We start from the raw sequence: 17,091 nt of genomic DNA on the forward strand, positions 1-17,091 counted from the left end.
GTACGGCGGCCGGGCCGGCCCATTCCGCGCAGTCGCAGGGAAGGCGGAGCCGCTCCTAGAACGAGAGTCATCGGCAGCCGGGCGACTCTCCGGAAGGAACCTCGCGAGAAGCGGGCGGCTCTCGCGATATCTCCCTGTCCCTACCTGAATCTGCTGCTTGCTGCTGCTGCTGCATGTGCCACTCAGGAGGGTGGGAACGGCAGGAGGAGGAACCACCGCCCCCTTCCTCCCCCCAGAGCCCGGCTGAGGGCCCCCCCTCGGGTAAGAGACGCGCCCCCCACCCGCTGGCTCCCCCTTGGCACTTGGTGGGCAAACTTCGGCTGCTGCCCAGCCCCGAGGCTGGCACGGCTCCTTCCCCCCATGCCCTGCCCTGCCCAGCCCCTCCCTGGCATCTCCCTTCCTCTTCCCCAGCCCCCCCAAAAAAGTTGGCACCTGCAGCCCTGCCTGCAACGTGGCCCCCCACCCCTTTGGGCGACACCCCACCCTCAAAAATGGCTCTGCTGGTGCCCGGCATTCAGGGCTGGGTGCTGCCCCCCCCCCCACCCTGGGCTACTGTTCCGGTGCCAGCGTCCCAAAGCCCTGCAGGTGGCTGTGGAGAATTGGCCCCCACCTAAATCAATTCCTGAAGAGCTCAGTGTGAGAGAGGGGAGGTGGGCAGAAGCGATGGAGGAATGAAATGGAACCTAGCATAAAGCAGTTTAAAAATATCAGATAACAAGAAGAAGCAGCTTAAATTGAAACCGCTTTGGTTGGTGGAATTGGCATCACTGAAGGTGCCACATAATACCCGTTCCACTTTTGTAAGAACTTTGGAACTCCCTGCCTATTGAGATCAAGCAGGCGCCTTCAGTGTACTCTTTTTGGTATCTGCTGAAAACATTCTTCTTTAGGCAAGCCTACCCAGATGTATAGAAAGTTGAGGTGATTTTGCTCTGTATTTTTAACCTATGTATGTTTTAAAATATGATTGTGAAATTTTCTCATTTTTGTTGTTTCATCTTTCTGTAAACCACTTTGAGGTGTTTAACAATCAAGCCATGCATAAATTTTATTAAACAAACAAACAAACAATCAGATGACCTTACACAACAACGTAATGCTGTAAGTGTAGTGGCATCTGCTCAGAATTAAATCCTGTTGAATTCAATGGGGCTTACTACCAGGTAAGGGTTTAGGACTGCAGCCTTATTCTGGCTCAGCCTGTTGGTTGCCTTGATTTAGACTTTAATTTCAGAGTCGTAAGCTTCCTGTAGGGATATTAAAAGACAAAACAGTCCTTGATGCAAAAAGAAAAAGTAATGGAGAGGAAAGAGGAAAAGTATCAGATTTATTTACTAATAGAAAATTTATATACTGCTAATTCTCCCTCCTGTGCCCCATTGTGGCCCATTTGCTCTCTGTTCACTTTGTTTTATTGCGTGATTTCTTTCTTCTATGACTTGATTTGTTGTAATGCAGTTTGGAAAATTGTTTTTATCATACTCTATTCTGCTATGGGACGTGGGTGGCGCTGTGGGTTAAACCACAGAGCCTAGGACTTGCCGATCAGAAGGTTGACGGTTCAAATCCCCATGACGGGGTGAGCTCCCATTGCTCAGTCCCTGCTCCTGCCAACCTAGCAATTCAAAAGCACATGCTGGACACATGACCCGGAAGCTTTACGCTGGCTCCCTTGACCAGTAAAGCGAGATGAGCCCCACAACCCCAGAGTCAGCCACAATTGGACCTAATGGTCAGGGGTCCCTTTACCTTTACATTCTGCTTTAATACATTGTGCAAAAGGTGGTATATAAAACTTTTTATAAATAAACAAATTAAAAACCTAGCACACACACCACCCAGATCCTGGCCCAAGCTCCCTCATACTGTAACATCCACACACCCCAGTGCCCAAACCTCCTTGTTTTGCCAGGACCTATCTTTCTTCTAACTGGTTCAGTTGCCACACACACTCCTTTTTTGGCTCACGCTTGGTATTTGTAATCAGTAATTATTGTTCATCTCCCACCACTGTGCTTTGCCTGCCTCAAGATTGGTACCCCGATTTATAACCACCACTTTCACATTCAGTATCTCCCCTCCTTATTCAAACTGGTACCTTGGGCTGTTCCTTCGACACACAAATGCCAGTCCTTTGGCTTTCTCTACTGCCTCTGCCCCAAAAATTCAGATCCATCTCCCCATTCCCACATCTGTGCTTTGCTTCCTGGTGGTAGTAGCAGCAGCCACAGTAATCTCACTTTGCCTCGCACACTTACATCTATGCTGTCATCGCTCAATACCTTCTCCCTTCACCTTCTCTTTTTGGGCCCAAATCCCATATACAGGATTGCAGAGTAAACCAGCCATCTCTTACCACACCTTTGGTCTTGAGCAGCCTGTTGTCGGTTATTACATTAATTCAATTTATATCCTGCCCTTCCTCCTGAAGGAGGCCAGGATAGCAGTGCCATGCCAGCTGCCGCCTCTGGTTTGCGTTGGTTTCTAAGGCTGAAATATGTACTGAGCTCCTCTGCTTGTGTGATTCCTAGACTTGTGATATGGCAATGGATGCACCTGAGTCTGCACTTCTTGATTGTAAAGGAGACCAAAGGTGCCACGCGAGGCCAGACGCAGACTATCCTCTCCGAGTTCTCTACTGTGGAGGCAAGTACTAACTAAATTGTTACTGTAAATAATAACAGCCCAGGATAGTTTACAAAAGAAGGCAAGTTGCTGATTATTTAAAAAACAGAAAGGAGTCTTGTGACACTTGAGAGCCTAACTATTTTTTCACTGTGGCTTCTGTATATTTGATCAGTGATTTGTACCCCCTGATTTGTACTCAGTTATGAAGTTTGCACATTTGACTAAATCGTGATTTAGCATAGTGAGGACTGGCTGCACCAAAGCCTTGGGATTATCTTCTCCCATCTCCTTCTCCCCCCCTCTCCCCAATAGTTTTTATTAAAGTTTGAAAAAAGATCTACAAAGATTAATATCAAATATCCAATAAACGATTTAAATAAAAACACAAACCAACAAGAGGAAAAGAAAAAATAAAAGGGGAAAGATAAAAGAATAGAATTTGTGGAATGCCCTCCCTGGTGAGGTGCTTCTATCTTCCTCATTATGAACTTTCAAGAGGAATTTTTAAAACATTCCTGTTCAGCCAGGCATTTGATCACTGAAATATACTGTTTCCTGCAACCTTGAAGTTAGTAGTTGTGTGAGGGTATGTTGCTGATAGTTTTAAACAAGTATCTATTTTACTTTAATGGTTATTGTTTTTACTGCTTTGTTGTTTGCTGCCCTGGACTCTCTTATTTCCTTGGTCCTTTGCTATAGCTTTGGAGGAAGTCTGTGGCATCATTTTGTCAGCTTAATGTGTAAAATGAGTAACAAAGGAAGCTGTAATATACCAAGTCAGTCCATTGGCCCATTTAGTTTAGTATTACTTACACTTCCTGGAAGCGGCTGTTTAGGCATTCAGACAGGAGGAGACACTGCTAGCCCTACCTGAAGATGCTGGTGACCTTCTGCATGCATAACAGGTGCTTTTTTGCTAAGCCGCAGCCCCTCCTTGATTTTTCCTCAGAGAATTCCTCTTAGTAGGAATCAATAGACTATTTAGAAGTGTTTGTCTTAAATGTTAATTTTTTAAAAATATGAAAACTGCAGAGAAAACAAAGAGAAAAAACTTGCTTCTTTTTTCTTTCCACAGTCTGCTCGTTGCCAACAGAGGTGAGTTGCCTTAATTTTGATTAATTTAGGCCTGGTCTACCTATGGAAGCAGTGGAATGAGGCAATTGCCTGGAGTGTGTGCCACTTCTTCCCAGGCTTGTCTGATGTTCTAGACAGTATATCAGCCCCTTGCTCTTTTCTCTCTGTGTCTTTCATCATTCTTCAACATGATGCCCTTAAGTGGTTGCTGGAATACAACTCCTATCGTCCCTGACCACTGGCCATGCTTGCTGTGGCTGATGGGAGTTGGAGTCTAACAAATACTTGGTGGGCCACAGCTCCCCCCCCCCCTTAGATATTCTGGGCGGTCCAAGACTTTACTGATTTTGGTAGTGAGAAGTGGCAAAAATAGAGGGGGAAATTACAATAGACACAAGTGCTGTCAGTGATGTCAGGTGCAAGGACAGGTGGGCATGTTTTGCTGGACTTAATTAGACCTGCTCCTGAAGGTTCCCCACCCCTGGTTTTTAGCTTTCCCTCCCTGCACGAAAGCCAAGGATAACAAAACATATATCAAGATTGAGCGAATGTGAGTTATGCCAGGTAGGGCATTCCACAGAGCTGCGGCCATTACTGTAAAGCAGGTCCCCCAGATGTTGTCTAACTACAACCCTTACCATCCCTGGCCATTGGCCATGCTTGCTAGGGTTCATGGGAGTTGTAGTTGAGCAACATCTGGAGGACCAAAGGTTCACCACACATGCTGTAAGGCAGGGGTCGGCAAGGCTTACCGAGCATGGGCCGGATCACTCCCGCGGAGATCCTCTGTGGGCCGGGCCGGTGCAGCGCGACACCAGAAATCCCGTCTGTGGTGCTGGAAATTGCTTCTGCACATGCCCAGACGCCAAAAATTGTGCCTGCACAGAAGTGATTTTCGGCGCTGCAGACATGCGCAGGTGCGATTTCCGGCGTTTGGGCATGTACAGAAGTAATTTCCGGAGCCATGGAAGAGAGTCCCCACGTCGTGCTGCACCAGTTTAGTGCAGTGCATGGGGACTCGCTGAGCGGGCGGCTTGGTTCGGGAACAGCTCTTGGGCCGGTTAAACGGCCTCCGTGGGCCACTTCCAGCCCATGGGCCTTAGGTTGCTGACCCCTGCTGTAAAGACTCTTCCCCCCACTGGTGGGGTGGGGAATTTGCACCAGGAGCAGAACTTCCTTTGATGGTGCTCAGGAGTGGGAGAGGCACGCTTTAATAATATGCTGGACCCAGGGTGTGTGTCAGCTCTTATTGTACAGGGACACTATCATCAATGCTACTATTATACCCTGTGAAAATATGTGTGTGTCTGTGGAGGGGTTCTCTCAACTAACAAACTTATTCTGTGTGCTTTTTCCTTAGTATTGCGAATACATGCCGGATGTGGCAAAATGTAGGCAATGGCTAGAGAAAAATTTTCCAAATGAGTTTGCAAAACTTACTGTAGGTAAGAAGATCTCTGTACTGTTTTTAATGTGAGATTGCAGGACAACGAAAAGGGTTGAGATGCTCAAGAGAGGATAAAATCAAGGGAAATTTTGCCACAGATATAAATAGGAGCAGGATGTGCGTCTTTACGTGTAAACGATCTGTAATTATACTACCTGTAATTAGAACTGAGCATAACTGCACAAAAGTCTTCCAGGATAGTGTCCCTAGTGCAGCAGGGGCAGGGAGACTTGTGGTATCCATGCTTTCTTTTACTAGAACTCTGAGATCCGCCAAGCAGAACCAGGTGGAAAATACGTACACTTGGGGCTGAAGAATTATGATCACAGGAATATGTTCTGAATACCAGCACTGAACTGAATCCAGCCCTTCCACACAATCATCCAGTGATGGAGCCTTTGCCAAAGAGGTGCCCTTCAGATGTTGGTGGACTACTGCATGCTGGGCAAGGCTGATGGGAGTTGTAGTCCAACAATGTCTTAAGGGTGCCAGGTTGGTCAAGGCTGCACTACTGGCTGCCTCACTTCCCTTGCAGCATTCCACATTTCATGGTATGATTTCCACCCCCAGGTAGGATAGCTATTTTATTTTGGCCATTGATAAAACATAGGGCGTCAGAAACCGTCAGCGGGCTACATCTCACTAGTAGTAACTAACTGCTTCTTTCCAAACTTCATATCCCCTTTCACTCTGGACATAACTGTGTATTACTCCTGGATTTACTGATACATGCCTCTTGTATCCCACAACCCTCTGTTTGGATTAGCGACAGACACAGAAGGTCTGCTAAGCACAACTAACCTGGACCAAGGCTTAAATAGATTATCTACAAGAGCCTGTGTCTTAATTAATTAGTTTGTCTTGAAGGTAGCCCAGGACTACCTGGGCTACAACAGGTTTTTGCTACAACAGGTCAGCATCACTACTCTTCTGGAATATGTTCCATGAAAGCTGTGTTACACTATCCCAAATTTCTCTTCAATTTCTAGAGAAGAGGTAGTCTTCCTTTCTATGGCGGATGCTTACTGGGGAGTAAATCCATCATTTTATTTGTATGCCACCTTTCCAAAGTTAAAACTGAAGGCGGCTTACAACATATAGGCAACCCCTGTTTTGCATGGGGGTTACATTTGGGGTCACAGTGTGTCTCTGTGGAGCATGCGTAACCCGTTCCACCCCATTATACCCACTTTTCCAGCAACTTCTGAGTTTGCGACAGTGCGTGTGTACACAGTTGCACATTCTTTGAACACACGCAGAATGGGAATTGCCTGTATTTAAAAACTTCATAACTACAAACATAACAAAAGTAGTCACAAGCAATAAACAAATCATGAGAAAGAATATAACCAAACTGAACAATTTTCACATAAATAATAAGATAAAAAAATAAAGCTACAAAAAATTAACAGCAGCAACTCTTCCCCTGCTAAACAATACCCCAGCCCAAGATTCTGTTCAGCCGCCTCAGCTTTTATAGCTGGAGTCAGTCAGGGACCTGCCTTCCCAGGCCAGGCGAGAAAAGGTCTGCAAAGGGAGGGAGCAGGTCTTCCAGGACTCACAGCCAAGATGGTCACTGTTGATGTTCCACTGTTGTGGGAGTGTGTGTGTGTGTGTGTGTGTGTGTGTGTGTGTGTAGCCAAAGTACCGTTATTTGCAAAGTCACTTTGCACTCAAATTTCTTTTCTCCCCCCAAGCTCAATTAATTAATACCATTTTTTTCTTCATACAGAAAATTCTCCTAAACAAGAATCTGGTGTTGGAGAAGGACAAGGAACAGTGGGTGAAGAGGAAGAGAAAAAAAAGCAAAAGAGAGGCAAGGTCTAAACCAGGGGCAGGGGATTTTTTTCAGCCTGAGAGAATCATTTCCCTCATGGACACAGCCAGGGGGGTGTAGTTGTTAGAGTGTCAGACTAGCACCTGGGAGACCAGGGCTTGAATATCCACTTGGCCATGAAACTCATCGGGTGACCTTGGGCTAGTCAATCACTCTCATCCTAACCTACCTCACAGGTTTGCTGTGAGAGTAAAATGTGGGGGCAGAGACCTATGTACACCACCTTCAACTCCACCACCACCAACTCCTTGGGGGAAAAGGTGGGATATAAATACAATAGATAAATAAATAACCTTCCAGGGTTGCATGCTAATAGTGGGCAGGATGGGGGGGCAGAAATGGGGGGGGGGCTAGAGGCAAAGGGTGTGGCTCTTAACCTTCTTAGGGTAGGCCACAGTCAAGCCACATAAAAGTCAAATTATCACACTTTAAAGAGACATGCCTGGAGAAAGAGTGAGTGGCCTGGGGAAAAATAAGTTTTGGTATGTTTAGCCTGGAGAAGAAAAGACTAAGAAGTGATATGATAGCTGCCTTCAAATGTCTGAAGGGCTGTCACATGGGAAATGGAGCAAGCTTGTTTTCTGCCGCTCTGGAGGGTAGGACACGAACCAATGACTTCAAGTTACAAGCAAGGAGATTCTGATCAAGCATTCTGAAGAACTTCCTGATGGTAAGAGCTGTTCAGCAGTGGAACAGTCTACCTGGGAAGGTGGTGGTCTCTCCATCAATGGAGGTTTTTAAACAGCACTTGGGTACCTGAGATTCCTGCATTTCAGGGGTTTGGACCCTTGGGGTCCCTTCCATCTCTCCAATTCTGTGATATTCCTGAGGGTCAGATGAAGAGGTCTGGAGGGCTGCATTCACCTCCCGCCCACCCCAAAGGCCTGAGGTTCATCTCAGGAATTCTTGGTCTAACTAGCTGATGATTTATGAGTTTGATAGAATAGCAATAATAAGGGGAACGTTAAAAGAATAGCTGGGTCTCGGCTATTTTGTGTTGGGGTGGTGGACAGCAGTGCTGGGGGAGGGATAGGAAACTACAAAACCCAGCCAATCCCTGACGCTTGTGTTTCTTTAGACTGAAGAGCAAAGTGTGGGTTCTGAGGTGTTTATTGATAATGATTTCTGTTCCTAGGTGGAAGAGGTCAGATAAAGCAGAAGAAGAAGACGGTACCACAAAAAGTTACGATAGCGAAAATTCCTAGAGCAAAGAAGAAATACGTCACAAGAGTGTGTGGTCTTGCAACTTTTGGTGAGTCAAGAAAGGGCCTTGTTCACATGGAGGTATCTGTGACATTTAAACAATTTTTTCATGCAGAGCATAGTTAAACAATGGAACTTGCTACCCCAGGAAGTATTGATGGCTTTAGAAGAGGATTAGACAAAATAATGGAGGATAAGGCAGTCAGTGAGCCGTGATGGCTTTGCTCTGCTTCTGAATATCAGTTGCTGGAAACAGCAGGAGCAGAGAGGTGGTCTTGCTTGTGGGTTTCCCAGAAGAGTCAATTGTTTGGCCACTGTGAGAACAGGATGCTGCTGTCCTGATCCAGCGGACTGTTCTTCTGTTCTTAGAAGAAGCAAAGATGAAATCAGTATTGTTTTATTTGTGTTCTTTTCTACTCCAAACAGAAATAGACCTTAAGGAAGCACAAAGGTTCTTTGCTCAGAAATTCTCCTGCGGTGCCTCAGTAACAGGAGAGGATGAAATAATCATTCAGGGGGACTTTACAGACGACATCATTGACGTCATCCAGGAAAAGTGGCCTGAGGTAAATAATTTCTCTCCCCATGTATTTCCTTCCTTATCCACTTGCATCCAATTGAACTTCTGGTCACTGTGAACTTTTAAGTTTTGCACTACCAAGACACTTCAGGCAACATTGTCAAGTGTCTGTGAGAGGAAAAAGAGTAAGCGTTGGTGAGAGGAGTTGATGGCTAAGTTAACTACAAATTTAGATCTCATGACGACTAATAACTCTGCATGACACTTTCAGCAGGGTTGCCATATTTCAAAAAGTGAAAATCCAGACACAAAAGTTGCAAAAAAGTTTTTGAAGTTTTTGAGGTAGTTTTATGGAACATTGCCAAAAACAATGCTGCTGACATGGGTTGCCATATGACCAGATTTTCCCAAACATTTTAAGCAGTTTTTGCTCAGCAGTTTTCTGACTGCAGTATTCTAGCTATGTCCAGGAAATTCAAGACGTATGGCAACCCTACTTTTAGGATTCTCTGGGTGTGGAGCCACCATAAATTTTTGCAGCCTAGCTGTGGTCATGCATGTTCCTAGATGAGCAACACTCCAGAGTTTCTGACTGGAAGCTCTGCCGTGTAGCCGATCCAAACAGGGCTTGGAAGTCACTGCCAGTCAGTGGTGCTTGGCTTGCTTTGAACCCAAGCTGTGCTGCAATGGGAAAATGGGTCTCCTGACATAGAATCATAGAATCATAGAGTTGGAAGAGACCACAAGGGCCATCGAGTCCAACCCCCTGCCAAGCAGGAAACACCATCAGAGCACTCCTGACATATGGTTGTCAAGCCTCTGCTTAAAAACCTCCAAAGAAGGAGACTCCACCACACTCCTTGAGTGAGACTCCACCAGCCCCCTTCTACCATGCTGGCCAAAGCTAGTGAAAGCTATTCAAGGCCATCACCACCACCATCATCTAGACAACCAAGTAATGTTGGGGTCCAGGATTTGATTGATTATATTTCTATGCCACTTTTCATTCAAATGAATCCCAAAGCAGTTTACAAACAATAAATAATATGATAGAACATAACAGAATATCACAAATACAGCATACATCATTTAGAAAAACTAGCAAATCGACATCATGACGACATGGGACAAAGCAGTGGTGAGGGACCTCAGTTTCCAACCTGCTGGGCTGAAAAGGCTCCCCACCCCGGCTCAAAGGAAAGGTGCTGCAACTTCTTTGTGTGTGGCCCCCGAGAGGCTTGCCAGGTGCCTCCACTGTGGTCTTTTAAGCACCAGCTGACCTTGTTACCTTAGGCCTTTTTAATTACAATCCATTGAGTGCTTTAGCATTTGCACCAACTTCTCCCTTGTTGGGTTTTATACTGATTTTAGTTGCTTTTTGTGTTTTTGATAACAGAATTTCGTATCTTGCAGGTTGATGATGATAGCATTGAAGATCTAGGAGAAGTAAAGAAGTGATGCTGTTTTTTTAAACGAAGAAAAACAACACTGCCTTCTAACAAACACCAAGTTCTAGTCAACGTAGCCAAAGCAAGGCTTCTACGTGTGTTCGCCTGACAGCAGAACTGTTAAAGGGGCACCCTTATTACTGTTGGCATTTTCACTGTTCTGTATTGGCTGCTTATTTTCTGTTTGTGATTTTTGCCAAAGTTTAAACCTGGGGGAAGTGAGACACTCATGCCTCCGCATGAAGTAGAGACTTAAATAAAGAAGTTATTGTTCCTCACCAAGTAAGCGGTTCCTTTTTTCCTAACACAATTCTCAGTCTCTCAGAAATACCGATGTATTCTCTCAAAGCTCAATCTACTAGGTATTTAAAGTAGCCTTTAAATCGGGCTTTTGTCTTTGAGGTGCTGCAAAGCACTCTCTTTTTTGTGTCTGTGCTGCAAGAGGCTAACCCAGTTGTTCCTTCTGGGATTTGTAGGTGCAGAGTTTGCCTTCAAGGTGCTTGGCGTTTTGCATCTGCACAGTCACCAGAAGAATTCTGGCCTTCATGGCTATCGAAAGGAACATTTGAACATAGGTTCAAAAATCATCTTGACAGATCTGTGTTGGTTTAGGGAATGGGTAGTGATGAGGACTTACTACATTGGCTGGCAAATTAAAAATCCATGCCACAGTAGGGTAATACCTTTAGACCAGCTAACCTGCCACAGGATATTGAGCAAGATAGGGAGTTCTCCATAACTATTGACATCACGTGGCTTTTGAAAATAGGTAATTTTGAGAGGTTTGCAGACCTGAGGAGGGCTTCCAGCAGTAAATGAATTGGGGTTTTCATACCATGCTTACCCCTTCATTTCTGCCCACAGCTAGTAGAAGGAAAATGAAGTATGCCAAATAAGCACTATCGCACCCCTGTTCTTGATATACAGTAATACCTTGGTTTTCAAACGTAATCCGTTCCGGAAATGTTTGAAAACCTAGACGCAAAGGGCGGTCTGCCAATTCAATAGAGAAAATTACGAGAAACAACAGATACACGTAGTGGAACCCGTTCAACTTCCGAGGCACTGTCAAAAACGGAAGCATTTACTTCCGGGTTTTCGGCGTTCAAAAACTGAAACATTCGCCAATGGAAACGTCCGAAAACCGAGGTACCACACTATATGTTTTTGGTGCCTTTCATTTTGGATTTTTCTTGGCATGGAACTTTTGGGTGCTTTCTGGTGTTGTTGTTTACTATAATACATGGATGTGCTTAATGATTATGTTTACAGCTGCTTAAACCGTACAGCTGCAGTCTTTCAGTATGCCATATTTACTCACCCTGCAGAGAAGAATTAATTCTCTTTACATTTGATCTGATAAAGAGTTGTGTATGAACTGAAAGTTCACATCTTTCTACACTGTGACCAAAAGCTGGTCAAACAAAGGATTATCTCCATCTTTAATTAGGACCTTGGAAACAAAATTTTAATATATAGATGTTGTTAATTTCTATGTTTCATTTCATTCTCATGATAGTACAGTTTTTGGAAATTAAATCCCAAATATATTCAGGGAAAGTTGTGTGATCCAGCTGCCGTATAATATCTGAACTGTGTATTGCCTTGGACAAGCACAATTCACAGATCAGTTCTACTATCACACCTTCCACCAGTCAGGTGAAAAATGTAGCTATTTGCTCTGTGACTTGAGCTATTTGGGGAGACGGCTGCTATGCTACCATGACCTGTTTAAAGAATGCAGTTCTAAACAAAAGTGGGATAAATCAATCTGGTTAAGATATGTATGTTAGGAAAGAAGTGTGTAGTGGGAAGGGGTGTGCTCTACCTGGAATGATTTTAACACAGGAATAGGAAACCTGTGGTCCTCTGGATGTTAGGCTACAGTTCCAATCATTCTTGACCATTGGACGTGTTAGCCAAGTCTGATGGGAGTTGGATTCCAGCATCATCTGATGGGCCACAGGTTTCCCACTCCTGTTTAAAAAGATGTAGAATCTGGGGTGAATTTGTATATGTGCTTATGGACAAAGTGTGGATTCTGATCTGTAGCAGTCATTTTGAATTAATTTCGAGAAAAATATGGAATAAATCAGTGTGGGGTTAATGCATGTTTTAACAGGGCTTGCCTGTTAGGAATAAATTCTGATTCTGCATAAACAGCTAAAGCGTATTTGGCGGAGGAGGAAGCAAAATTTTAGTCTGCAATAGTCACTCCAGGTTATGTTCTACCTCTGCTTGTGAAGGCAGCATGCCTCTGAACGCAAGAGCCCTGGCAGATGCAGCCAAGAGCCCATCTATGCCAGCATCCTTTCCTCACAGTGCCCAGCTAGGTGCCCATGGAAAGCGGGGCCTGAGTGTGACAGGATGCTCCACTGCTGTGTTTTACAGCAACTGATATTCATAAGCACGCTCTGAATACTAGTTACTGGGAATTCAAAGTGGGCTTCCCATGGGCCTGTGGTTGGCCACTGTAAGAACAGTGTGCTGGCCTAGATGGGCTGTTGGCTGCATCCGCCAGGGCTTTATTTTGTTCTTACTAATTAAACAGGAGTACAATCCAATGTACGGGACGCGGGTGGCGCTGTGGGTAAAAGCCTCAGCGCCTAGGGCTTGCCGATCGAAAGGTCGGCGGTTCGAATCCCCGCGGCGGGGTGCGCTCCCGCTGCTCGGTCCCAGCGCCTGCCAACCTAGCAATTCGAAAGCACCGCCGGGTGCAAGTAGATAAATAGGGACCGCTTACTGGCGGGAAGGTAAATGGCGTTTCCGTGTGCTGCGCTGGCTCGCCAGATGCAGCTTTGTCATACTGGCCACGTGACCCGGAAGTGTCTCCGGACAGCGCTGGCCCCCGGCCTCTTGAGTGAGATGGGCGCACCAACCCCAGAGTCTGTCAAGACTGGCCCGTACGGGCAGGGGTACCTTTACCTTTACCTTTACAATCCAATGTGCTCTGGTGCTAAAACACAGCTGTGGCAGAAGAGGAGATTCTAGTCCAGGATAAAACACTGGGAAACATACATACGAAGAGCTCTGCAGCTGGATCAGGCCAGTTGCCCATCTATCTAGCCATCCTGTTGTCACAGTGGACCACCAGTTGCCCATTACAGGAAGTCAGCAAGCAGGGCATGACTATCCCAAGCTGTGTGGCTCAGCACCTGGCATTCAGTGGCAAAGAAGAAGAGCTGAGTCTCCAAGACTGTCTCTCCCCATATGAGCCAACCTAGACCCTGCAGTCATTTCCCAAACTTGGGGTCTCCAGCTGCTGTTGGACTACAATTCCCATCATCCCTGCCCATGGATCCTGCTAGCTAGGGATGATGGGAGTTGTAGTCCAACAACAGCTGGGGCCCCATGTTTGGGAACCCCTACAATGGGGTTTTTCCTCCGGAGGGTGACATCCTGAGGGGTCCGGAGGGTGAGCCATCCTTTTCGGTGGTGGCTCCCCGTTGGTGTCATGTTTCTCTTCCCCCAGGTCTCAGGCCGATGAAGGAATGTGTTGGACGGGGCTTGTGGGTTTGCTTTTCTTCTATTTTGGGATCTTGATGTTGCGGACCGCCCTGGGATCTTTGGATAAAGGGCGGCGCACAAATTTAATGGACGATAATCGCAATGATCTTAAGAATCGTCTGTGCGGCGGTGGCCACTCCGCATTAAAGAAACCGGAGTAAGAAAACAGAAGCAAAGCCACCCCGGTAGGCGGGTTAAAGAGCGGCTGGCGCGGGTCTGGGGGCAGAGCAGCCGTTGGAGGCGGAGCGCGGAGGCTTCCCGGGGAAGAGGAGACGGGAGCTCCGAGGCCGCTCCGTCCCTCTTTTCCCCTCGCGGCGGGCGCCGCAGGCGGGTAAGCGGCAACTTCGCCCGCCGCCATTTCCCTTTCCCTCAGTGAGAGAGAGAGAGAGAGAGAGAGAGAGAGAGAGAGAGAGAGAGAGAGAGAGACGCCCCCTCAGTTTTCTAAAGTTAGGGTCGGTCTCCCGCAGCCCCACCCGGCCTGACTCCCCCCCCCCCCCGCTCCGCACCCACTTTCTGGGGGACCCCCACTCCCTTGGGTGCTCTGTGGGTGAACTCTCTGCCCCCCCCGGTATTCAGAGGCGCACCTTTAGAGCACGTTATTCCCCCCCCCCCGTATCCTGGGATCTGTAGTTTATCCCCCTCACGGTGCTGCAATTCCCAGCACCCTCAGCAAACCGCAGGGCCCAGGATTCTTTGGCCGGGCGGGGGGGGGGGGGATACTTTAATTCGCCCGGGGCCTGCCTTAAATCCTCAGGAGACAAAAGCGTGCCCTTAATATTTCCTCTGCTCCTGCCTGTCTTTTAAAAAAAAGTCTTTATCAAAAGATTTGCATAAGTCACAAAAGTACATTCAATGTCCCTGCTTTCAAATCGTAGAATCTTCCATACAGGTTAGTTACAGTCCATTTAAGACATTTTTTTGGTGTAGGCAATGTGGGGGAGTGGGGGGAGGAAAGAAAGAAAGAAAGAAAGAAAGAAAGAAAGAAAGAAAGAAAGAAAGGAGGAGAGTGAGAGAGACAGTATACTTTCATTCTTTACAGAGTATTTGAGTGGTGTGCCTGTCTTATCTTTCTAAGCCACCTCGCACTTTTCATCTCACATGTCCCTGTATGTAATCGATTTACTTGGAAATTTCTGCTATGCCTCTTCAGTTAAAAACTTGGGGTGGTACACAGTTACATGTATAGGTGGGAATGTATGTATTATGTGCATGTATTTGGTTATAATACACATGCACTGCATTCAGAATGTCTTTCACTGTAATCTACTTTTATGTTAATTGTGTGTTTTAGAATGCTTTAGGTGTTTCATGTCTGAATTTTGGATGTGGCCTATAACAAAAATAAAAAATAAAAAATGAGCAAATGTTAAAATTGATATAACTATATTAAAAACAAATTAGTATATAATAAGGCAACAACAAACAAATTCAGCAAACATTTAATACAATTCAGTGTCTCCTTCCTCATGAGTAATTAAAATTTTCCATAATGTGAGGTGGCCTCTTACTATAAACTTACTATAAGTTGTTAGGACACTTTTTGATTTATCCCCACTCAGTCTCTCTTACAGCAGTTACCCTCTGAATTGCTGAGTTGCAGTGCACAAGAATAGGGTTCTTCATTGCTCTGGGAGAGCGAAACTACAGTTAGAAATTGTCCATACCATTTCTGCAAGAATTGTACCTGTTACGGTCCTGACCCCAGCACAGTCCTTATGGAATCATCATTGCCTCTCTCCACTTCACAGCAGGTAACAAAACCAAGTAAAATCTGAAAGAAGTATTTAATACCTCACATTTCACTAAGCACCAAAGACTGATGGACCTAGATGTGTATTCATTTTTGTTTCAAGGTTACTTCTAGATTAGAGTCTAGGAAAGGTCTGTGGTGGTTGTATGTTTGTAACAGCTTGCTGTATTAGGCCACTGGCCCATCTGGTCAGCATCCTGTTCTTGCAGTGGCCAAGCAGGCCAAGACCACAAGCAGGACCTGAGTGCAACGTAACTCTCCCCTCCTGCAGCTTCCAGTGGAGGTAGAACATAGCTACTGTGGTTAGTCACTATTGATAGAATTACAGTGGTACCTCTGGATGCGAACAGGATCCGTTCTGGAGCCCCGTTCGCATCCTGAAGCGAACGCAACCTGCAACTGCGCATGCGTGGGTCGCGATTCGCCACTTCCGCACATGCACATGACGTCATTTTGAGCATCTGCGCAAGCGGCGAAACCCGGAACTTTCCCTGTTACTTCCGAGTCACCGCGGAGCACAACCCGAAAAGGCTTAACCTGAAGCGACTTCAACCCAAGGTATGACTGTATTTTCCATTAACTTCTTTAATCCCCTTTTAAAAACATACAAGTTGATAGGCAACTCGTCAGAGTGAATTCCATAGTTTAACTATGCACATGTCTCTGAGCTTTCAATGAAACAGTTGCAAGCTTTTAATGGAATAGAAACAAGCCACAGCGCTGTTAATAAATGCTTCGTATTTCGAACTGCATACTTCTGTAACAGCTACCTAATTTGTGATGTGATGTAGGTGGGACTGTTTTCTCCGCCCTTCCTCTTGTAGAATACAACCTCTGAACTGGAGAGCAGTACCATTCAGAAGCAGAGGAAAGAACTTCAGCTGCTAATTGTGGAGCTGAAAGATCGTGATAAAGAACTCAATGATATGGTTGCAGTTCACCAGAGGCAGCTGCTGGCTTGGGATGATGATCGTCAAAAAATACTGACGCTGGCGGAACGGTGCAGCAAATTGGAGAGTGAGTGCCATGCAGACTACAGGCTGAGGAATTCAGCCTGTACAGTAGTAAGAGCATTGTGCCCGTTTTGCAGATGAGGGAACTGAGCCTGACAAGCGACCTGAGAGCACTGGTTAGGTTTTTTTGAACTGTGATTTCCTGGTTTACATCTCTGTCCACAGCTTCATGGCAGTGGGCATGGCTCAGTGGCAGAGCACATTTCACATGTAGATATCCCCAGGTTCAGTCACTGGCATCTCCAGTTGAAAGGATCAAATAATATCCCAGAAGAGGGGAAATGTCTACCTGTGCCTGATCATCTGCATAGCCACTGCCGGTCCAAAGTAGAAAGCAGTAGAGAAGATGGATTAATTGACTGACTCTCTATAAGGCAGCTTGATATGTTCAGTCCCTTAGCGGTTGCGATATGATTGTGCTCTAGGTTACAGACAAAAGACATTAAATAAAAGGTAATAAGCCCTATTAAAGCATATGATGTGCACCTCTTCTCATATACGCCCTAAGCTGTTGGTTGGAACTTTAAAGATGCTGCAGTCCAGGGGCTTGGAGAATATTTGGCTGGTCCCACAGGTGCTGGCTGGCTACAGAATGGAGTTTTTATCTGAACAGAAGCACCATGGAAATGCTAGAATGTTGTGAATGGCAGGAAACATGTAGAAC

General features: G+C 45.8%; 2 protein-coding genes and 1 long non-coding RNA gene across 9 annotated transcripts in view; 2 read left to right on the top strand and 1 right to left on the bottom strand.

Moving 5' to 3' along the window:
• The first annotated feature begins 69 nt into the window (after positions 1–69).
• Positions 70–10,435, top strand: DENR (density regulated re-initiation and release factor). The gene is made up of 8 exons (XM_081842588.1): positions 70–261; positions 2,532–2,646; positions 3,704–3,723; positions 5,063–5,147; positions 6,882–6,965; positions 8,122–8,238; positions 8,616–8,755; positions 10,123–10,435. Exons 2-8 carry the CDS (start codon positions 2,541–2,543, stop codon positions 10,165–10,167), a joined length of 597 nt encoding a protein of 198 aa, XP_081698714.1. The 5' UTR covers positions 70–261; positions 2,532–2,540; the 3' UTR covers positions 10,168–10,435.
• LOC309330750 lies at positions 8,746–16,951 on the bottom strand. Its single transcript, XR_014151572.1, has 3 exons — positions 16,723–16,951; positions 11,986–12,134; positions 8,746–8,877 (listed from the first exon to the last, which is right to left on the bottom strand). It is a non-coding gene; the product is annotated as an uncharacterized lncRNA (long non-coding RNA).
• CCDC62 (coiled-coil domain containing 62) overlaps positions 13,614–17,091 on the top strand; it is an 18,644-nt gene continuing 15,166 nt past the window's right edge. For 2 of the 7 annotated variants that reach the window (XR_014151552.1, XR_014151553.1), the window contains exons 1-3: positions 14,289–14,553; positions 15,239–15,415; positions 16,239–16,431. Coding sequence is in view for 5 of the 7 variants with exons in the window: in XM_081842580.1 (XP_081698706.1) it covers positions 15,380–15,415; positions 16,239–16,431 (229 nt within the window). In the remaining 2 variants the exon portion in view is untranslated. Of the gene's footprint in view, positions 13,996–14,288; positions 14,554–15,238; positions 15,416–16,238; positions 16,432–17,091 lie in introns of those variants that run through there. The other 5 variants (XM_081842580.1, XM_081842579.1, XM_081842583.1 and 2 more) reach the window with 5 other exon arrangements.

Source organism: Podarcis erhardii, assembly GCF_964252035.2.
Source record: "Podarcis erhardii genome assembly, chromosome: 15".
NCBI lineage: Eukaryota > Metazoa > Chordata > Lepidosauria > Squamata > Lacertidae > Podarcis > Podarcis erhardii.